Here is a 24,294-nt window from a genome sequence, read left to right as displayed (position 1 = left end):
CTACCGATAAGCTGCTTCATATAAGAGTGTTTTCTAGTAAGTAGTTATAGCATTCCAGTAAATGATCAGAATTAATGTGGGGTAAGTACCTTAAAATTAAAAAATAGATATTCAGTAACACAGACTGTGATTATTTAAGTATGAATCCGACACTTTGACTTACTAGGCTGTAAGAATAATTAAATTATTTTTAAGAATAAAACATTGCCTTCATTCATCTTAAAACTGTTTATTGTAGAAAGATAAAATTCTTACAGGTCTATTCATCATGTTTATTTCTTAGTTCTTTGTACTTTCTGGTAAGATATTATTAAAAACCAAATGAGGTAAGTGAACTTTATTTATTTATTTACTGTATACTCAAATTTTAATTTTTTCTCTTTTTTATTTTAATTTATTCATATTACATCCTGATTGTAATCTCCTTGCTCTTATCTTCTTGTTCCCGTCTTCCCTCCCTCTTCTGTCCTATTCTCCTCCCCTAGACCTCTGACAGGTGGGGTCCTTAGGCTGTGGTCAGACAGTAAGTAAACTTTAAAACCAGATATTTGTTTGATGTTATAACTCATTACGTGCCTAGAAAACTTAGGATGGAGATGGCTGTTCACAGATGTAAATTTTCATCATGAGAAGTATCAATACCAGTAATTATCTTAAGACCAAGGCTCTATTACCAGGGAGAGTTACATCATTCCTGGTAATATTTATTATCCAATTGTTGGCCAAATACATAAAGATAGATCTAATGAATTCAACTTCTTTCAAAAGCACTAATAACATTTTAATGACTTACATAATTGTAAACAGATACTTTGGTCAGGAATATTCTGAAAAATTGAATACATACATATACTCGCAAAAAGGGTATGTATATTAATAAAAGCTCAAAGCAAAAAAGTTTACCTGTACATAAGAATATATATGCACATATATACATTTTATATGTACATACATATAAGAGCATAATATGTAGAGATTCATTTATGCATAAAACTTCTTTCATGAATTCCTTTTTACTGCTGTGCTTGTACAACCTAGTATACTGATTTAATCCTTTTTTTCCCTATGGCATAATCCTTTATCTCTATCTCACGTATAAATTCCATCTTTAACAATATTGTAAATAACTTTTGGCAAACCAACAAATAGGAAACATATATATATAGTGCATATATATGTAATATATAAAGTAAAACATAAATATTTTCATTTCCACATCACAAGCTCTGCTACTTTCTCCTCTAGTCTATGTAAATCCTCCCATTTTTGAAGTTAATCTTTAGTCCTTCTCTTCTCCAGCCCTGTATTGTTTTAACTCTTCTCATCATAATTACATCTATCATTTTGTTTTCATCTATAGCTATAGCTCTTCAATGTACATGGTTTATTAAACTGTAATTATTTTATACTTGTAAATATTGCTTCATTTTTCATATTAGCATTGTATTTGGGAGAGTGCAAATGTTAACACCTCAAATACCTTCTTATTTATCTGGATCCTCAGTAATCACACTGATCATTGAGTATGTCAGAAGGAAAGACATACTCAGGGATTGCAATGTGCTTAACAAAAATTAATAAAATGCATGAATATATTATGCCATTTCTTAGCAGTACTGGTACACACAAGCGAATTTATTCTCCCTGAAAAACTTATTTCAGAACATCATTATTGTCTGTTTTATAAAGCCAACATTAAGAGAGAGTGATATAGATTAAATAATGTGTCTAAGTCCAAAACTAGGGTACAAAGCAGATTATAAATTAGGGGTGTATCCATGCGTCAGGAAGACCCCTGCTCAGATGTAGCCTATAGCCAGCTCAGTTTTCTTATGGGCCCCTTAGTAAAGCAAGCAGGGACTCTGTTAGCTGCATTTTGATGACTTCCCCATGGTGGAATCCTTTACCATGTCACAGAGGAAAAGGATGCTGGCAATCCTGATGAGACTTGGTTGGCTGAGGTCAGTTGATAGGGGAGAAGGGCTCCCCCTCTCTGAGGACTAGGTCAGGGGTATAGGGAGGAAGAGAGAGGGAGGGTGGGACAGGGAGGAAACAAAAGAGGACACTATGATTGGGGTGTAAAGAGAATAAAGTTTTAAAAATAAATTGAAATAAAAAATAGGGTCTAGGATGTAGATCCATGGTAGAACACTTGCCTGGCAGGCTTGAGGCCCTGGATTCAATTCCTGATATTTGAAAAACAACAGTATGGCTGTTCTCTGATAGTCCCTTAAAACTACAGTATTGGCAAAGAGACATCTGTGGTTATTGATGGTGAAAATTTTAGTGGAAAGATGATGTGTTTTTTGTTCTGAAGTGGTATGAAGGTGAATCTTCTGTCTGGTGGTTTTATATGTAATAATATAAATTATAATACATAATGTATAAAATATAATATACAAATATATTATAATAATATATAAAATAAAAAAGAAATATAATAAAGTCATATGATTAAAAAACTGTTAATTTTAATAAGATCTTAATTGTTTGATTTTACCTGTAAAGACTTGGGAGCCAGATGCTGGGGTGAAAGCTCAGAGAGAAGAGAAAGCAACAAGTTTGTCTTCCTCCTCAGCTGACATCCCAGAAGCTTGATTTACTTCTTAATAAAGCATCTGCATGACCACTTACATCTGTATCATGCCTTACCAAGACATTATTTTCTATTAGTTGCTTTGTATTACATTTTGAGATTCTGCCCTTTTTAAAAATCAGTTTATACAGATAAAATTTGTCTATTTATATTAAAAAGTCTGAAATACCAAAATAATACATTGTAGCTTACTTTTGAGGCTATTTGATTATTCTTTTATATCTACTAATGCTTCTTAGTAACTCTTACTCTATAACCCTCAAAATGTCATAACTTAGGTCTTCAAGGCTAATAGCACTATTTTAAAGGCTTTAATCTTTGCTCTCAATGAAAGATAATATCCCAGAAGCCCATTAATAGTTATTAATTTGTATAATTTGTAAAGTAAAATTAGCAGTACTGAAATTTATGAGAATTTAACATTAGTATTCTATGAAATATTCAAAACTGTTTCCACTGAAGGTATAATCAGATAGCTGACTTTCTAGTCATTGCCTTAGGGGACATTTTATGACTGCTGCAGTCTTTTGAATGGTTACAGTTTAAAATGGCTGCTTTCACTACTGTTGTTAATTGTTTACTCAGAAGCTTGAAGAGTTCGTTTGTTGTTTTTATTTTACCATTTATATTTGACTGTAGTTTTGGTTTTTTTTGAGTCTTTTGTTCATTTCCTTTGGAAAATCGTGAAGTGAGAGTTGGGATATTTTGCTCTTAGAAATAAGATTCATAGAGTATAAGAAAAGCTGTTGTTGGGGTAGCCAGACTGCCCTGCTGACTTAGAATGTGCTGACATCCTTGCTATGCTGCTCTCGGTCTATAAATCATTTGATGGAACCCAAACACAGGTTGCCCTTACAGGGTTACGACATGGCATCAAAGCCAGGAGAAAAGAAGAAGGAAGAATGATAAAGATGGTTAGAAGTGTTACTGTCACTGGCAGTGTTCTAAGAGCAAAGAATAACTGTTGGTTTTTAGGAAACTCAAACTATATACTGTGCTAGCTTTTGAAGGAGCTTATTGTTACCAGTGGCATGTGGGCTTCTCCTATTACATGATGCTTATTCAGAAAGCTACCACTACAGAGGGGCTCCTTATGGTAGTAGCTTATACAGAATATTCTGTATATGTAAGTATAGATATACTTATATGCAGGATAGTCTAACAGATGGGAACTCTAATGTCAAGCTTACTATATGAATTCTGTTTTTAAAAAAAACCAATAAATTTAAAATTAATACACAGAAGTCAAGATGGATAAGATCATATTGTGGAGTTTTCTGCTGTTTTTTTCTGGAAGTCAAGCTTCGAGAACTGTGGCTCAACAAAGCGCTGAATTTGCAGTGGATCTTTATAAGGCTGTTTGTTTATCCCACAAGGACAACATTATATTTTCACCTCTTGGAACAACTGTGCTTCTTGGAATGGTCCAATTAGGTGCAAAAGGAAAAGCACAACAGCAGATTCTGCAGACATTGAGGATGCAGAATACCTCAACAGGTGAGCATCTTACATGTAACTGCCTAGAGATACTGTCACCTTTAGTTTTAGGATATCGGGTAGAAGCTCAGCTCGTAGAACTTGAAGGAGTGGAAACGAACAGAGGCAGTACCAAATTATAACCAAACAGATAATTAGAATATACGCAATTTATTCACTTCTAATTATTTCCTCCTAAAATATGTAGCTTTATGGTGTGTGTGTGTGTGTGTGTGTGTGTGTGTGTGTGTGTGTGTGTTCCTCTCTCTGTGTGTGCGCATGGCTGTGTGTGTACTTGTGGAGGTCAGAGGTCTATGACAGGTAACTTCCTCTGTTAATCTCCACCTTATTGTTTAAGGCAGGTTCTCTCACTGAACATAGGCTCATCAATTTGGCTGCATTGGCTGGGCAGCAAACCTCAGGTACCCTTTTGCCTCCCCTTACCCATGTTGGGATCACTAGCATGAAATGCCCTCCCTGGCTTTTATGTGCTGATTGAACTCAAGTCCTTTTGCTTGCCCTGCAGCCACTTTACTAACGGAGCCATTTCCCCAGCTTATTTGGAAATTCTACTTCATGAGTATGTTTTAATGGTGAACTATGGTTGTTTTATTTAGTGGAGATTAATCAAATACTATCAACTTTCAAGTGACACAAGTGCCATTTCAGCTTTTGCTGAAAATGTAATGAAGTCTAGAAAGAACCTATTATCCAAAATGGCTTCTTGCTAGATGTCTTGTAACATTAGCAAATGACTAAGAAATTATGGAAGGAATCATCAGAGTAGAAAAGTCTTAGAGCCATGCGTAGCACTGTGATAAGAATCACTCACCACCAATAATAAGCTGGTAGTAATTATTTTAATTGATTCTAACTAGTAGTTGTAGTTGGAATGATTAAAAACTTTTATTGTTACTGCAGATAGTCAAAATACATAGAATCTTGAATCTGGATAAACAGGAGCTTCTGATTCTTTTTAAAAATATACTTTATTAATTTATTCATATTACATCTCAATTGTTATCCCATCCATTGTATTCTCCCGTTCTTCTCTCCCTCCCATTTTCCCCTTACTCCCCTCCCCTATGACTGTGAAAGATTCTTTTATAAGTGTAGAGATGATTATGGGGCTAATCGTGTAAACCTTAAATCCTGGACAGGTACAGTTCTTGGTGAAGAGGACTGATTTCTTGAATCTGAAAGAAAAGTAACATTGAAAAACTGTTCATTGGTGTCACATTTCCACGAATATTCAGTAGCATTTTGCTTTCAAAGAAAGTGGTCTTAAATGACAACTTCCTGCTCTTAAGTAATTTAAATGTCATTAGAAAGTGGGGCTTTTCTTTAGCCTGCATAAATTCATAATTTTGTTTTTGAAAAAGTTAAATTTACATGGCCAATTTTTTTTGTCCAGGATAAATATTGATTTTTCTGCAAAATCTATATTCTGTAGGAGGAAAAAAAATTTCAAAATCTTTATATGACTTCCCATTGTTAGTTAAGTCTCAGCATTGCAAATTGGTGATATGAATCAGAATATGTGGCAAAGTTAAGAAGCTGTTGTTTTTATGTTGTTCAGTGCCTGAGTGTATGTTATAATTATTTTGTAGGAGAGGGATTTTCTGTGCTGAAGTCACTTTTTTCAGCCATCTCAAAGAAGAAACAGGAATTTACATTTAATCTTGCCAGTGCCCTCTATCTTCAAGAAGGATTCATTGTGAAGCAAACATATCTCCATGGCAACAAGGAGTTTTTTCAGAGTGCTACACAACTGGTGGATTTTCTGGATGCAAAAACTTGTGCACAGGCAATAAGCACCTGGGTAGAAAGCAAAACAGATGGTAAAGTTTTCCATCGTCATAAAACTGTTATTTCCTGTTGGATTCATAGCTTTTAATATCCCAAAGTAAAGAGTGGCTGAATATTTTCCATTTTACTGTGGATCAAAGGGATCACATCTTCATTTCATCTCACTGTTATTTAAATTAACACTAGTTATACAACCCAGAGAAACTCTGAACTGCTTTGAAAAGTATATTGGCTCATGCACTAATTTCCAGACATTCCTGTTCTTTTTTAACGTATAAATTATTTATTATAATTTACTCACATTACATCCCAGATTCGTATCCTCTAGTTCTTAGTTCTTATCTTCACGTTCCTAACCCCCCTTTGTCTTCTTCCTTATTTCTCTCCCCTAGACCTGTGATAGGGGGATCTCTTGTAATCCACTGTCTGGCCACAGCCTATTAGGTCTCATCAGGATAGCCTGCATCCCCTTCCACTGTGGCATGCAAGGCCAACTTGCCTAGAGGTAGCGATCAAGTTGTGGACACTAGAGTGCCTGCCAGAGGTTCAGCAACAGCCCCCCCCAATACTGCCCTGTGGAGAGTCAGATGTCTTTCTGCTACATCTGGAGGTCTTGGTTCTCCGCACACATTGTCCTTGGTCGGTGCATCAGTTTGTGGTCCCCATCCCATCCCCTCCAGCTCCTGAGGACTTGACGGTTTCCCAGTGGAGCTCCAGCTCCCTCTAGACCTTCCACCCCACTCCCCACTCTTCCCTACGTCTCTCAGTGCTCTGCCCAGAGTCCAACTTCAAGTCCCAGTATCTATCCTGATTCCCTGCTGGGTGAAGTCTTTCAGAGGAGATTTTGGGCTATTATCCATTTATAGACACTTTAATTGGAGAATTTCAGTAATAATTTCTGTCCAAGTATTGATTTTTTTTTTTCAGGCATGGAAACAGGAAGCCTATCTTTGTCCAGGAATGTATTAGATACGTCAATTCCAAATGCCACTTTCCCAAGTATACTGTCAATATTTCAGCTGGTTATGTTAATATTTAAAAATACTGTCAACAATCTTATCGTAAATATAGCAAGCTAACCTTTAGACACCATGTAGCACACATTACAAAGTCATTAAACGGAGGTTAAGGTCAGGTTAGATTTGAGCTCAAAGCTCAGAATACCGTAAGCTTAGGTTCTCTTTAAAATTAGGACACAACTAAAATATTTTAGTTGTTAGAAACTTTAATAACGATGTAATGTAACAAAAAATACTTGATCCTTAATAATATCTGTTCCTTGATTGTGATTATGCTGCAGAAGTTTGCAATTGTGTGAGTTGCTACTTGGATTCATGGGCAGGCTCAAACACAGAGGTATCCATTGAGATTGTGATGTGGTGATGAGGAACAGAATTAATGTATTTGTGAACATGGAATTGCTTACATCACAGAGAAAGAAGAAAAAAGATTAGTTGTTTTGAAGACCAAAATCAGACTAACCACTGGTCACTGGCTGCAGCTATGAGAGCAATAAGTTTGGGTGTACCACTGACCAACTGAACCTGGTTGTCTGGATGGGCAGCCTAGCCCTTTGATCTGAATAATACTGATAATTATGTAAGGAGGTATTTATCGGATCTCTTCTTTGTGAACAACAATTTATGGAGGTGATCTACCAGAGAGTTCATTGACTAGCTCTGTCCATTTTTTTCCTAGAACACTCTCATTTTCTATTTCTTTGTATTTCTGTTTATGCCTATTTCTTAGTGATGTATTTAGCAATATTTCCTTCAGCTCTTAGAATTACCAAACCTAGGTGACACACCCTGTCAAATAGAGCTCTGCGCAAGATGTTTTTTCCTTTAGTCTATTTTAGCCAGTTCCATTGCATCGCTACATAATTTTCTCCCTACTTTCTTCTCCATCTTCTGTATAGGAAAAATAAAAAACATGTTTTCAGAGGAAGAATTTGGTCCCCTGACTCGCTTGGTCCTGGTAAATGCCATTTATTCCAAGGGAGACTGGAGGCAAAAATTCAGAAAAGAAGATACAGAGTTGACAGACTTTAATAAGAATGATGGCTCAACAGTCAAGGTTCCAATGATGAAGGCTCTGTTGAGAGCAAAATATGGTAATATGAGAAACTATATTTTAAACAATGGATTTGATAACTGACAAATATATTTAATGAATTGTCTTTGTTCCAGGTTATTTCTCTGAGTCATTCATGACGTGCCAGGTTTTAGAATTGCCTTACAAGGCTGATGAATTTAGTTTAGTCATCATACTTCCTGCAGAAGACGTAAGCCTTGAAGAAGTGGAAAAACAAGTTACTGCTCATCACATCGGGAGATGGTTCTCTGAGCTACATGAGCAGGAAGTGGAAGTCAGCCTGCCTCGGTGGGTCATGTTCTCTTCTGCTGAATTAGAAATGGAATCCTCTGGTCCATTTTCGGTACTTATCACTACACTGAAATTACAAGAGATTACCCTAGGAAGCAACGGTTATGCACACTAATATGTTTCTGAGAGAAAAATAACCTTCAGAGCCAATAGTATACCAAAGTAACAGTTTATATTTTATCCAGTGTTAACATTTTTATATATCCAATATAATATTTTACAAATTGAGAAGTTCGTAGTCATACTATCTTTTGAACGTAAGCACTGTCCACTATTTTCCCTTACTCCTCCCAGATCTAATCCTTGCCCTTTAACATCCTTGCATATGCTCTCCCCTCACTTCTCCCAGATCTGATACCTACCCCAAAGAGCCAAAATCATGAAATCAAAGTTCTAAAGTACATTTTCTCCAAGTTAATCATTTTCTTACTAAAAAAAAATGTGTTTTATATATGAGCAGTGGAAGAAAGTTATTTAGGCTCAGTAAACATTTTTGTGTTGACTGACGACTTTGTTTCAACCATCTCTGCCCCTTCTCTGAGGAGGATCTATGTGCACTCCCTGCTTATTCTGATGCCACTATGTAGGTCAGGCTTGCATCAAACCCATGATCCCCCTGCCTCTGCTGTGCTGGCACTGCAGGATTATAACACTGTGTCCAGTGACAAGATTAAAATGCATTACTCAGTCAGTGCTGCATTTCCTTTATATAAAAATGAGTAATAATGACTTGCAAACTAGTAAGGGAACTAACCACAACAGTTTAATCAATGTCATCACATTTCCAGAGATACTGTGAAAAAGAAACAAAGAACAGGCTAGTTGATTCAAACAACAGAAATTCATTCTCCTGTGCTGTGGGTTTAAATTTATAAATTCAAGTTGTTGGAGCCACACGGACCTGAAGGCTGTGTCTGGACTCTGCACTTGCCTCCTTCTAGCTTCTGGTAGAGTCTAGCAAGCCTTGGAGTTAGCTGCATAAGTCAGGTCCTGCACAACACCAGCTATTTCACATCCTGTAGGCCATGAAACCAGGAGACTGCTTATGTACAGAGACAGTAGGAAGGGAATGAGAGTGATTGGATTGTAGCTCCTGTTGATAAACTTCCTCTTCCCTTTGGCATAGAATGAATTGGAATCAAACTTGTAAAATCTACAGTAGGCTAAATGCAGTAGGGCGTGAGCTAGCACCTACAGTCTGTAATATGCTAGACATCTAATTTTAGGCATTGTCTTACATTTGCATATTAGAAAAATTTTATATTATTTTGCCTACATGAAATGAAAAGCTGTAAATATATTAGAAATTAAATTTTATTAGGTTGGAAAGTCTAACACAAGCCTATACAGTGTGTCAGAGTCCTATATATAAAAAGCATCATGAGAATGTATTTATGTGTAGGGATAAAAAGTGAACACTTAATTCACATAGATAATTAGTATCTATGTGATAAATTTTACCTAAACAGAACCTTACTTCTGTATTACACTATACAATATGTGCATATACACTGTAGCTGAGTGATGTGTCTGTGCCGATGTATGTACATGCTTGTGTAGAGCTTAGAAGACAAGTTCAGGGGTCATTTCTCTCTTTGCACCTTGCTTGAGAAGCTTGTTATTTGTCTATGTGTATGCTAAGCTAGCTAGCATTGTCTTTCTGTCTCTATCTCTTATTTTGTCGTAGGAGTGCTGGGATTATAGACACATTCTCCTGCATGGTTGCTTTGACATGGGCCCTGTGAATCCAAACCTATGTCCTAATGCTTGTGAAGCAAGCCTTTTATTCCATGAGCCATATCCTAGCCTCTGCATTTACATTTTGATAGTAACACTGTGTTTCATCTTTAAATAATCCAGAGTTAACTAAAGCCTACTTATTACACAATCGGACTTCAGATAATAGGATAGGGACTCAGAGGGAGACATCAAGAGGCTTTAAGTTTCCCCCACTTAATGAGGACATGCAGTGTATAGGAGAAGGAATTAATGAGCCAAATTCACAGTAGTTACTGGAAATCATGACTGGGGCCATTTCATCACAGAGATTCAGATTTTTCTCCATTTTTTGAAGCTTTTTATGATGTGAAACTTGCTTCAACCCAATGCTTATGCATGGAAGCAAATTCCGTATTAAAAGGAAAGAGAAAAGGTTTCATATGCTAAATAGTTTATTTCATGATTATTTAATTTACTATTTATCTGACCAGTATTTTTTGTTGTTTATTCCTTTACTTTTTGCTAGTCTTCTGATAAATTTAGTGTATGTTAGGGTAGGTGGGAAATAAAACATGACTGTAATGAATAATAACTTACTCTGTATATATTTATCAAGATCAGGGTTTGGAATTAGATTTTGAATAGAAGACAGTGTCAGCATAAAACCTTTGACGCAAATGGACCTGAGTTTAAATCATAGTTCTCACACTTATTTTGACCTTGAGCTTGGAAATCAACTTCCTTACAATTGCTTTCTTCTATGTCAATGATAATGACAATGCTAACTTCCTAGGAATTTTTTAACATTAAAAACTGTGATCTATATTAAGTGCCTAACCACAGAAGTGCCGTTCCATTCCCCCTATTCATGGCTGCGATAATTATGGGTAATTAGGTATTGGCCTTAGATTATGCTTTTATCAAATGGCTGAATGCATTTCTAATGCTGTAGGTTTCACTGGACTATTCTATGAGCAGGACTATTATTTAAATGACTTTGTAGTGATAATTACACATTATTAGACATTGTAATAAGGCTTCAGTATTCTTGTCATTATCCTGAAATTGCTGGGCTATTAATCTAAAAATAGTAGGTATATTAGGACATATAGTTTCCAACTTTATTACTAATCAGTTTAAAGAGTATAATAAAAACAGAGAATACTTTTTAAAAAATCTTATTTAATTTTTTCCGGTAAGAAATTAGTAAGGAGTTGGAAATTGTAGCATAAAACAGGCTGTTTTCATTAGCGATGAACTTTTGCCTTAGTGTTCTCCACTACCCCAGTTATCCAGGACTTGGAGTGTCTAGAATAGTCCATAATACATTCTATTTTTATATGAAAATGATCTTAGCTTACTCCCATAGGATATTCATTACTTTGAAGAATTATAGCAAAGAAATTTAATCAATACACGTCAATTAAATTTGTGATTGAATTAGACTGATTTTCCATCAAATTTGTAGCCAGTTACTTTAGCTTAGGTGTTAGAGCCAGCTCTTGAGATGGGAGTTTCTGGGAAATGTCACTGATGTAGGAAAATCTATTTCCCCATTTAAGGATACCACGTTAATTTCTCTTTCTGGTGCCCCACATTTGACCATGTCCCCTGGAGGGGGAGATCTGGTGCCACTCAGAGGAAGGACAGCAGGTTACCAAGAAGAGACTTGATACCCTATGATCATATACAGGGGAAGGTAATCCCCCTCAGGAACAGTCATGGGGGAGGGGAATAAGGGGAAAATGGGAGGGAGGGAAGAATGGAAGGATACAAGGGATGGAATAACCATTGAGATGTAACAAGAATAAATTTAAAAAAAAAGAAAAAAGAAAAAATCTCTTAAAAATTAAAAGAAAAAGATTCTCTAAGCATCTATGAAATAATGAAATAGAAATGTACTAGCTCTCTATGTTTAATATCATGAGAGTCAGTGCTTGCATTTATCTTGGAGTCATGGAAGAATCTCTGAGATCCTTTGGTTAGTTTCTTCTTCATAAATGAGGAACACAGGTAGGCTGTATGCCGGAGTCTTAACTTATGGCCTGGTATTAAAAGCACTGTTCAGCTCTCTCTCCTGACCTGATAAATCTTATCCACTTTACTCCATGTAAACATCCCTTCTAATGTTTTATCCACATGAAGTTTCCACACTAAGCTATTAGGAGTACCCATAAAATGAAGGGAGTCACAGCAAATGTGAGAACAAATGGAAAGGATGCTGAGTGATAAATGTCTCTTTGAGCATCATAGCCAACAACCTTCCTCCAGGATTGTTGACTGCTAACTTTTGCACTTAGTGCTGTGAGCATCTGATATGGCACATCTTTTTAAAAGAACATCTTGAGCACAGAAAATTTCTAGAAGAAAGCTTCATACTCCTTTCAAAGATGCTAAACAAGGACATTGAGATAGAGCTGCTTTGTTGGGTAACTGTTACTTCAAAATCATTCTGTTCTTCATCCCCACAAACAATATGTCGAGGAAGTGAGATATTAGCGATGTGGAACCAATTAATGGAACTGGATAAAAATCATGTGAGATATAAGAAACTGAAACTGAGCTGATGAAAGCCAAAGACTCACAATATAAGCTTTGCCAAGTCACCCATGTCATAAAAAAAATTTCCTAGAAAATGTGCACAGTATTTTAAATCATTTTTTTCCTCATCTTTTTGAAACAGATTTAAAATAGAACAAAAATTGGACTTCAAGGAAGCATTATTTTCTCTAAATGTAACTGAGATATTTAGTGGAGGCTGTGACCTTTCTGGAATAACAGGTATGCTCCTGCTGAGTTAATTTTTATATTGTCATGTTGATTTGTTTTCCTGGAATTATATTAGCAGACTGATGTTAAAATGAAAAAAGAAAAAAACCACTCAGTCCCAGCAAACATGTAGTAGTAAACAAATGTCATACTAAAGCTGAGCATCCTATTGATATGCACTGTATCCCATGTAATAAATTGTCCTCAATGAAAATCAGACAGCATTTCCTAAAGTTAAACATTCTCACCATACTTGTAATAAAACTATGTAAGTAGAAGGATTTTTATGGGCTTTTATTCTGCCCTGTTTGTGGTTCCTTACTCATAATGGGAATTATAACACGGCATCCGTCATTTAAGCAGGACAAATAAAACTCAAACGGACAACCAGTTTTCACATGTAGTTTGGAAGTCCTAAAGCACACGAAGCTGCCCGCAAAGGCCTTCGGGAAGACAGAAAATGGAGACGGATAGTTCAGGCTAACATACGTCTAGCGAGTTGTGTCTTGTAGCATCCCTTACCTCCGTAACTGTGCCAGACATTCATTTAGTTCTTCTGCCCTTGGCAAAAGTTGGCAACTGAAAACTAACTAACCGGATGAATAGAACTAAGGAGTGCTCTGCACAGCACCTACGCCTCAAAACCCTCAGCCTTCTGTGTTATGTACAGCGCCCTGATGATGTAAGCTTGCCAGTCTACTTTGTATCGCCAGCTATATAGCATTACAGTGGGAAGCCATTCGGACGGTTATGTGAATATATAGACTTGAAAAAAAATAGTCACGAGTTTATTTGCTCACCAGTCATTTATGGACTGGAGAACGACTCCGAGTAAAGGAAGTGGAATATATACATAGGTGCCATACCAGGTCTTTATCATCGTCACACATGAAATAGCTATGTGTTTCCACAGAGACAACTGGATCTGACTTCTTGCCATTCGCTGTAACACTAGCAGTAACAGTCAACATTAAACACTCCAGTAAGATGCTATTTTTAAGGTGCCCCGGACCATAACCACCTCCACAACCCATAATAACCAAGCACTTTTCAAGCACTTCTTCTCCTTAAACTCCTTCCTGGTCTTAGGAATCTCACTCAGTATACCTTAAGCATGTAAATGGCCACTCACTGTTTAAACTCTAGCAGTTTGTAACTTCCATTAGCTCTTTACAAGATGGTTTATGAAAACACATACAAAATGCCTCATGAAATAATTTGTACCCAAGAGTAACTCCAACGAGAAAATAAATATCTAATTTTTTTTGCTTTTATCCCTCATTGGCCTAGCTATTTAAATTATTTTAACATTTGGTTCCTGCCTCACTGACTGAAATAAATCAGCCAATTCTAACACTAAAGCTGGTATTATCACCATAAGCAATTCCATGCTATATTTACTACTTTTCAGGGCAGTGAAAAAAAAATACTTGTATAAACAAACAAAACACGAAAGTTTGTTTTATCTCTTGGTACCAGAGGATCTAGTCTATTGTGGTGTGGCTTTCTACATGGCTGAAGGAACATGTGGTAGATGAGCTCATGTATCTCCTTGAAGGTAAGAAGCAGAGAAGGGGAGACAGGAAGAAGTACTCATAGGATGCTCTAAAAACATAATGACTAACTTCTTCCAGGATCAGCGATGTCCTATCACCAGCTTAGAACATAGCTTCCAACACATGAGCCTTTTGAAAGGCTATTTATCCACGTCGTAACACTTGCTATGCTTGCTTATTTTTGGACAATAAAATTTTACCAAAATGTAATTTAAGCTAGTCTAACATCAGTGATATGGAACATCTACAAGAAATAGATATTTTATGCTGACATAATTCAATATTTTTGAGTATAATATTTTATACTTTGTATTCAATTTTGACTTTTTACTATGCTATCTGTTACTATGCATGTTCAGCAATGCCTTAATTTTTAGGATCCTCAGGTTTCTAACCTAAGTGAGAAAATATGCCCTAATGACCTTCGTAAAATAGGAAAATTTATATAGACCACCTATTCACCTATGGATTCACATAAGGAGAGATGACTTAGTAGTTAAGGTTGCTTGTTGCTTTTGCAGAAGACCTGAGTATGCTTACCAGCACCCAGATTAGGCAACTGACATAAAATGGTCTGTAACTCCAGTTTCAGGGGATCTGACACCCTCTTCTGGCTTCTACCCATCAGCACCTGCATTCACACACACACACACACACACATACACACACATACACACACACACATACACACACACACACACACATACACACACACAAACACACACACACATACACACACACATACACACACACATGCACACACACACACACACATACACACACACACACATACACACACACACACACACACACACACACACACACACACACGACAAGCGAGAGAGAGAGAGAGAGAGAGAGAGAGAGAGAGAGAGAGAGAGAGAGAGAGAGAGAGAAAATGTTAAATACTTAAAATTTGCTTGAACACATAGAAAAACTAGAAAGACACCATAATTTAAAAATTATAGACTTATCTTTTCATGGAGATTTAAAGAAAGTGGTTTGTATATATACATAATCTCCAAGAAGCTCAGCCTAATGACCTAGGAGCCATTTAGAATATTTCTGTTGCTAATTTGTGTGAACATTTTCACCACTTCTTAACCTGCAGAGGCTATTAAGTTGTTAACTGTGTACAATACTGGTGAATCCTGTCTTACTTTAGGGAGGTACTGGAGAATTTGTTTAGATGACTCACCCTAAATACAAAATGCTAGTCATTGGCTTTCTTGAGTGGTGGCTGTAGCAAACTGCCTCTGCACCAGGCAGTTTCTAAGGCATGCATCTAAGGCATGCATGACGATGAATAATAACTGACATAGACATAGATATAAATAAAGATCTGGATGTATCTGGTCTGAAAAGCTGACTTAATATGATATATAGCTCATGATTTTACTTTTCAAGATTATCCTTGCAGGCCACTGTTCCAGAAACATTTCATATCAGTTACACCAAGGGCAAGAGGGACCTCTCAGCACTCATGCATGACAAAGCAAATGCTGCCAGACACTGTCCTACACTAAAACATTTATCAGGGTTTTAAAACACACACCTCTGAATTGACTTTTCTGACAGATGACACAAGAGCTTTTTAGAATTTTATGACCTAACTAGTCTTGAAGCGAAGTTAATTTTGTTTTAACATTAGATCAGAGCTGAATATATAATTTAAAAGACAAGTTGGCTTTGAGGTTGATATTTCACTCTTTCTGTAGACCATGGTGAAGAGGGAAATGCTCATGTCCATTCAAATCTTCCTTATAGTAGGCTGTCTGATTTGAGGGTTACACCTTTGTGCCTTCATTGTTTTTGTCTGGGCAAATTTGTCCTATCTGTATATCTATTTCATGAATTTTATAGTTAACCTAAACATCTTTATCTCCAGAGAAGTGTCTAAATTGGGAGAGTTCATTCGTTCAGTGACTGTCCCTGTATATTGGAACGCATAATTATTTGAGGACCTCATAGCAAAGGCTTTGATTTTAACCGTCAAATAATCCTTCATGTTTTCATCAGATTCATCTGAAGTATACGTCTCCAGAGTCATGCAGAAAGTTTTCTTTGAGGTAAATGAAGATGGAAGTGAAGCTGCAACATCCACAGGTAAAAGAAATGAATATTTTAGAAACAAGGGGTATGAGAGGAAAGAAGGTGTTGGGCATGGTGGAGGCTTTGGGGAGTTCTTCTACCTTCCCGGCTCTCCTTTCTCTTGTTCTGTGTAGAGAAAGGAGGAAGACGGGCACGTGTGTGTATGTTATCCATGCATCTCTTCTTTTAAGCATAATGCAAAAGGAAAGGATTTGTTTAGCAGCCAAGCTTCATCTATTGATATTTTTTCATCCACAAATTGGAATAACTATTAACGAGTCCACAGGATCTAATGGCAGATGTCAGGCTCAACGATGCTATCTTCCTTGTTAAGAGTGATCGGTATCTCTGTCCTCTTTAATATTATTAATCACTATACTGACTTAATGAGCACCTTTCCAATTTGGTGCTTCTTATTATCTCAGAGGTAGGGGTTCAGAAACTTAGCCAAATATTAGAGCCACCCACTTGGGAATATTTTTCTTATTAAATATTTTTTCACATATACATTTATATTACTACACATATATACAATAAACTACCTACAGCAAGAAAAACCACGAAAAAGATTCAGAAATTATATAAATGTTACATTCATAGTGTTTTGGCTATTTGTATTCGGCAGCCTTGAAGAAAACATCTTTCAGATCTTGGTGCCTCTAAAATTCTGAATGTAAATCAATATCTATCACATCTCATCACTATCAACTTAAAATATCTATCTAGACCTAAACAGATCTTAACCTATAAACAACTAAGCTTAATTGTAAAACTGAACTATCTGGTCTTCATTGCCATCAGAGACTTGAGAAGGAATGAAATTAATTACCTGAATATAAAGGAGTGCAGGTTAGCAGCTTCCCAGATGAGAAGATGTCAGAGACAGTTTTCTGCCTGGACAGTCACCTAAAACTCTCTATAATGTTGGAACATCACTTTCACCCTTCTGGCCTAATATAGCTGACAGACATATTTGTGAGGCAGGAGCTGTTGAGGACTTTAAAAAAAAAAAAAACAACAAATCTATGCCCAGACAGTGCTTTAAAACAATTGAATCTGTGTTTCTGTAAATGAGATACAAACACTAAGATTTTCGTAAATTTTACTGCACAATTCCAGTACACATCTGCATAGAACAAGCACTGAATTTAGGCTCACAGCCTGCCCTTACTACAGCACATGCAGTGCATAAAAGAGCAGCAAGAGCTTTACATAGAAACTTACCACAAATCCACAATTTCAAGTCTCAGTCAGGCCCTACTCAGTAAGATCCTACTATACCGAATTCACTATTTGTCTTGTGAGTACATTCAAGCTTAAGAATAATCTCTCCACTGTAATTTATTGAATAAATGGTATTTTGAATAGGATCTGTGCTGTGTGTAAATGACACTCAAAAAGACAATTGACGGAAAGGCTTCAAATCAAACAGAAATAAAAAATAAAAATGACTAGCATCTTCTTCATAAATCTGTTTTGATTTTTCCATACTACTTGGATTTTAATTAATGCTTTAAAATGTGCATCATTTAAAGGGTATTATTTATAAATAACTCCCAAATTATATCTACTTGCTGATTTATTTATTAATTCATAGTGCTGCATTGTGCCATAAATTTTGACATCTAGGTGGTACACCCTGGGCTATCTTTACCATTGTTTCATCCCTATGCTCAATAAACAGATTGCAGGGAGCAAACTCTGCCAATCCTTAGAGAATCCAGAGCTACATATTTAGATGAGGTTAAAGGATCATGAACACAGAATTTCATCTGCTTTCACACAATACCGAATGGGTTCTCATCAGTTACTGAGCAATCTTTTAATTGTATTACTGAAGGAAAAACTTGAGAGATGTGAAGTCTCTTGCCTGGGGTCATGCTGTTAACTGACAGAATTTAGACTGATATCAGGTTCCCTTGGTTTTAAGCTCGAAGCCATGTTGCTATTGCACACGGCCTCTCATTGTAAAGCTAGACTTCTCCAGGAACAGGATTATACACTCATTAGGACATGGTAATAGGAGTCTGCAGATGAATCATGTCCCAGAATAGCCTGAGACTCTGACTTTAAAAACCCTGCTCGGGGCTTGTTCAAGAACAAGGAGGAACAGACAAAGTATTCACTGAAAATGAGATTGGAAGTAAAATTGACTTTACTTTTCTGATTTATCTCAGTAATTTAATTCAGATGTGAGGCTTATATCTGCTGGTAATTTGGGTAGCATTGCCACGGCTATTCTTTATAGAAGAGTGTCATTTACGCAATTTTAGTAAGATTATCTTTCACTGTTTTACAATTTTGACTATATATGTTGATTTTATTTATCCTTGGGTCTGGATAAAAATTTACAGGGCTATTGGGACTAAGATGCTATTGAGATGAAAAAATGTGTTTCAGAGACTGGCACCAAGGGCATCCCGTGGGAGAAACTCAGAAATTGCCTTTCTCAGGGCTCACTCCAGCAATGAGTCAGACCTGAGTTGAAGAGAACTTCAGATTGGTGTAAAAATGTTTAATCTAGGAAGACAAATGTCTGACCACTGAAATGTCCCACATTATTGACAAATGCCATGTAAGCTGAAATAATTTGACTTATCATAATAAGTAACTGTAAGTTACTAAAATCTCTGAGATCACAGTAATTCTGGCAATATAAGTACAAAATAAGTAGTTTTAACTCAGATGAGATTCTCACTGTCTGAAGTACAACAATAAAGTGCAAACATGTCTGGAAAGGAATTAAAAGGGGAAGCATTTTAAGGATAGATCATGTAATGTAAATAGTGGACAGAAAATTACTTTTGAGAATATTACATTTTTCATTGCTTCCACTAAATTGAATCTAGTATTTGGTGTTCTTCTTCACTGAACATAAATGTGAATTCAGAATGAATTTAATCCTGTGCATGGCTATTTAAAAATAATTATGAATTTCTCTGTATTTAGGATATATTTATGCAAAAACTTTTTGTCTATGCAACCTATTGTAATGTATTTTCTTTATGGATATCTTAAATATAAATATGTAAATGAGTGTTGTCTTTTTTCTATAGGCATAAACATCCCTGCGATCATGAGTTTAACTCAAACTCAGTTTCTAGCAAATCATCCATTTCTGTTTATTATGAAACACATCCAAACAGGTATGTCATTTTGACATTTCTTCACAGGTAGTGTTTAAATTAAGCTGTCAGTTTTATATACATATCTGAAATCATATTTTCTTTCAATGTGATTTACTAAGTGCATCTTTTACATGTGTGGCATTATAAGTATGATGAGAGCCTGAATTGGGGCACAGCTGCTCCATTAATCTAATATCCCCCCAGTGGTTAGATATTTGATTAATAAGGATTTAGATGCTCAGAGACATAAAAGTTAGCTTGCCTAGCACCATACAATTAAAAATTGGTAAAGGGACAAGTGAGGTTAATGTGTTTTGATGCCACAATGGAAATTGGGAATTGTGGGCTTGTACGGAGAATAACTCTTAGAGGCTCTGAGAAGAAGGGTGGGCCCAACCATCACTTCAAACCTCTAAAAAGAGGATTCAGTGATGTACAAAAAGGGATACAGAAGTAGTGATGGTATAGATGGCCATTTGGCACAATGTCAGAATATAGAAATCTAGGTTGTCAACACATGCTTTTATGAAAAGATCTGCCAGAGTGTGAAAGCACTGGGGAAATCATCATTAGGAAATCCTCAGGACTGCAACAACAACATCCTATGAGAATCACAAGACACAGGAGAGCAGATAGTATTCCATTTAGCCTAGAGCTCTATACATTGAAAATGAGGTCATAGGATCAGACCTCCACTAATATCATAGCTCAATTAACAAGTCAACTCATTTGTTCATCTATCTTAAGTTACATTTTCCTATTTCATGTCTAAAAATATGAATATTGAAAATAGTAAGATAAAGGAATACGTGAAGCTTATCACATTCTGCCTAGTACACAGTAGGTTTTCCTTAAAAATGAGCCAATAAACATAAATAGTTCCAAATGAAGGACAAATAACTGAAAAGATTCTGTAAACTGGCTCATAAGGAAAAGAGGCATAATTAATCTGAGAATAAGAATTTGTTAGATTAACTAGAGGTTTTGATTCTGGAATACTAAGGGATACACTAGCCTTTTCTCTAACTCTATTATGCTAATGCCAGTGGAGCTTTTCAAAGAAATGTATCCTTAGAGTATTAAAACGGCTTTAAAATAACTGATTGTAATAAAACAATTTCACCCAATCCCAGTAGTGGATATGTCAGTATTAATATATATCCAAGTATGCTGTATTCATGCATCTCCAACCATTGAACAATCTTTATTTTTTATAATTAATGTATATAATTAGTAAGTGTGGAGAATAGAAAGAAATGAGTCCACACTGGGCATCAATACATAAGTAAATGACATATTTAGGATCATTTGGAATCATTACATTTGATTCTATTTCCTAAATTGATGATTTGTTCTAAGACTATGTAATTTCATCCTGTATTACAGCAGTAAAAATTTCAAATCTAAAATATTCCATCTGCTTTTTTCCTTTGTGATATTTAACCTCAGTGACAATTTCTATGAACATTATCATAATGAAGCTTTATAATCTAGAGTTACTTCTTTAAGGTGTTGCTTAATATAAATGCCCCCTCATTTGATAGGAAGTGTGCATTGTGATATAAAGTTTAGAATAGGGCTGGAGAGATTTCTTAGCTTAATCGTCAGTTGATGGTCTTGTAGAGGAACTGCATACACTTCCTGGAATATACATGGTGGCTTATAATTATTTTTAAGTCCAATTCCAGGCTGTCACACACTCACATACCCCGCCCCACAGACATACATGCAGGCAAACACTAATGAGTATAAAGGAAAAATTTTAATTTAAAAAAAAAATTGAAGGGCTATTATCTTAAAGCAGTATAGCTTTTGTGATGTATTTTTCTCTCCCATAAATGAACTCTACAAAGCAATAAGAATGACATGTTTTCTTGACAGACAATGATATGGCCTTAAGCTTTATAGAAACTATATTGTTGGCAATTTTGAAGTATAGAGATAGATGACTTTAAGGTTGTACAACCATTTTTATTTTTTTACTTTTATTATAATTTATGCAGATTACATCTAGATTGTTAGCCCCTGACTTGTATCTTCCCATTCCCATCCTCCTTCCCTCTTTTACCCATTTTTATCTTGATTTAAATTTTTATTTTTATCAAATAATCTTCTTGTAAAAAAAAAAAACTCTGTATGTCATTTGGATTTTAATTCTAAAGGAGTCGTATACTGCAGCGTATTTCTCTGCAGCTGTTGAAGTTACAGGAGATAAATAACTCACTTGTTTTCCTAAGCTCAGGGAGTAGTCCAGCTCTACAGACTTCCAAATGCAAATCATCGAAGATGCTACATTAAATGTGCCATTTCTGAGGAAGGTGTGAGTCACAGTTTTCAAGTGACAGTGCTCCCCACACAAAAATTATTGCATGTCGATAATGAGCTTGAGCTAAAGGAAGACATAGCTTGAATAGTGTTTATGAATAAATATTGGAATCTAGCCATATGCTTTGGTAATGCTCTGGATTCTAAAACCAGGCGTTATGACTTGCTTCCATCTGATGGATAGCCAGAATAAATACTTTAGTTAAATGTAGTGGACACACACACATAAGAAGGAGAGGAAACATAAACAGTATTGACTCTTCTTCCTACTCATGACATCAGCTGGTCTTTTTTAAGGGACAATTTACTAACTCTCAGAACTTTGTGACCAGAGTGGTGACTGTGGAAAGACTTCATTCAAAGTATGGTTCTCTGTAGTGAACTAAGCACATGGAAAACACTGGGACCAGTGGTGTTTGTGAAATGTTGTACACTGCAGCATTTGCATTTTAAGTGATGCTTTTACCATAAAAAAAATAACTTGAATCCCTCTCAATTTTTGAGAAATATTTTATGCTCAACATTATGAAGACCCAAGTTACTGATGTTTCCTTTGTGGGTAAATGAATTAGCCATTCTAGGAAAGGCACACCCTAATCTTTGAGAAAACTGGGTATTTCTTTTTTTTCCTTTTTCTTCATATAAATTTGAAGAAAATTAAAGGAAAACATCAGCTAGATATTTTATCTCTGTCTATTATTGACTCTCTTAAGGCTATATCTCTATCTCTTTTTTGAGATTATAATTGCTATTTATTCCTTCTCTTTCTTCCCTGGAATCCCTCCCATATACCCTTCCCTCTGCAGTCTCTTCAAATTCATGTGTCTGTCTCTTGATTACATGGTAAGGACTTAAGTAAGGATAGGACTTTCCTGCTCTTATTTCTAATATATCTACCTGCTTTAATTAGCTTTACCTTAAACAAAATTTATTTTACCACTTTTACAATTAACCTTCACTTCATCTGCAAATAAGAAGTTTATGGCCGACTTTGCCATTGCCCTTTCCCAAGTGAAATCCAAGGAGAATAGCTTTGATGCATCATTAATTCCTGTTCTGTCCTCTTGTTCTTTGTTCCATGTCACTGCCAATCATGGAATGGCTAGAAACAGGTGTTTGCATTTGCATTCAATATTATATCACTTTGGTGAGCACTTGAAAGTACTAGCAATATGAAAATATTGTCTCCAGTAGTGAGGCATGCTTTGATTCCATGCTAAAGAAGGCCTGGAAAACTGTAATTTTAACCCTGAGGCTCATATTCTGTGCATAAAAAGAGATGACTGCCAAGTCTTCAGACTTGAAGCTGCACTGTGCTCATCACCATTTTATTATGCTGTGATTGCCTGGCTGGGCTCTATATTTAGAAAAACTCTCTCATGGAAAAACAAGTATAATGCATTTTCCATGACAGACTGTTGTAGGGTTTTATATACTTCTCAAACTACCAAAATGATGAATACTTGTCTCAGTGTTTTAGACAAGGAAGAAGGTCTTGGTATCAGACTTTACCTGAAGAGAAGAATAAGTAAAGGATTGTTAAATCATGAAGAAAATAATTATTGTGTTTTCTTCGAGAAATTACTAAAATATTTTTTCTTTTTTCAGAGTCAATTTTGTTTATGGGAAGAGTGACAGATCCTGACATCCAAACAACGAAAGGGAGAGATTTAGATTCACTGTGAATAAAAATCATGGGCTTGAGAATTTCCTACCATTTTCTGATTAAAACTGTGCCAATAAAACAAGTAATGAAAGATATAAATCTTTTTCTTTTTATGCTTTCCTAAGGACTTATATATGAAACACATAAATCCCAAATTGTTCGAAAGTTCTACCATAATCTGATGTCGATTTTGTTCAGTACAGGATGATAGTTCAGTTGGTAAAGTGTTTGCTTGGCAGGCATGAATGTCTAAGTTCAATCCCCAGAACCCAGGTAAAAAGCAACCAATGTGCCGGTGTGCTTGTAGCATTGGGGAGATAGAGTCAAGCTTTTCCTTGACATTCAATGAGGAGCCATATTAACCCATCATGGAGCTCTAAGCTAGTGAGAGACCTTGTCTCAAAAATAATAAAAAAGGTGGATAGTGTCTGTAGAATATCACACAAGGTGCTTCTCTCGCTCCGAGTGTTTTTGTCCAAATGGAGGCATACACAGACATGTACACCCTTACACACATATACGTGCATACATAGGCATGTACATTCTCTCACACACAAACATGCATATACGCACATATACATATAAAAATATATGTAATATACTTAATGTTAAGACTGAACTGTTGGATTCTCACTCATGGTAGTTTTATCTAGACTTTAGAAGAATAAAGTCAAGAAAGAATTCACTTGGTGGATTTCTCTCTAGTGTGAGTGTGTGTGTGTGTGTGTGTGTGTGTGTGTGTGTGTGTGTGTGTGTGTGTGTATGTATAAGAGA

At 35.9% G+C, this 24,294-nt stretch overlaps 1 protein-coding gene across 1 annotated transcript; it reads left to right on the top strand.

The window, feature by feature from the left end:
* The first annotated feature begins 3,839 nt into the window (after positions 1-3,839).
* On the top strand, positions 3,840-23,597 carry SERPINI2 (serpin family I member 2). Its single transcript, XM_084768602.1, has 8 exons — positions 3,840-4,093; positions 5,683-5,913; positions 7,800-7,994; positions 8,071-8,263; positions 12,669-12,766; positions 16,330-16,416; positions 19,458-19,547; positions 23,463-23,597. The coding sequence occupies exons 1-8, from the start codon at positions 3,847-3,849 to the stop codon at positions 23,537-23,539; spliced, it is 1,218 nt and encodes a 405-aa protein (XP_084624728.1). The 5' UTR covers positions 3,840-3,846; the 3' UTR covers positions 23,540-23,597.
* The last annotated feature ends 697 nt before the right edge of the window (positions 23,598-24,294 follow it).

This window comes from Acomys minous, assembly GCF_964271855.1.
Source record: "Acomys minous genome assembly, chromosome: 19".
Lineage (NCBI taxonomy): Eukaryota > Metazoa > Chordata > Mammalia > Rodentia > Muridae > Acomys > Acomys minous.
The sequence above is the reverse complement of the archived record's forward strand: the minus strand, read 5'-3'. Positions and strand labels throughout refer to the sequence as shown.

Coding starts and splice junctions, on each gene's coding strand:
- SERPINI2 (XM_084768602.1), top strand. CDS start 3,847: ATGGATAAGATCATATTGTGGAGTTTTCTGCTGTTTTTTTCTGGAAGT. Junction 12,767..16,329: donor TGACCTTTCTGGAATAACAG/GTATGCTCCTGC, acceptor TGTTTTCATCAG/ATTCATCTGAAGTATACGTC. Junction 19,548..23,462: donor TATGAAACACATCCAAACAG/GTATGTCATTTT, acceptor TTCTTTTTTCAG/AGTCAATTTTGTTTATGGGA.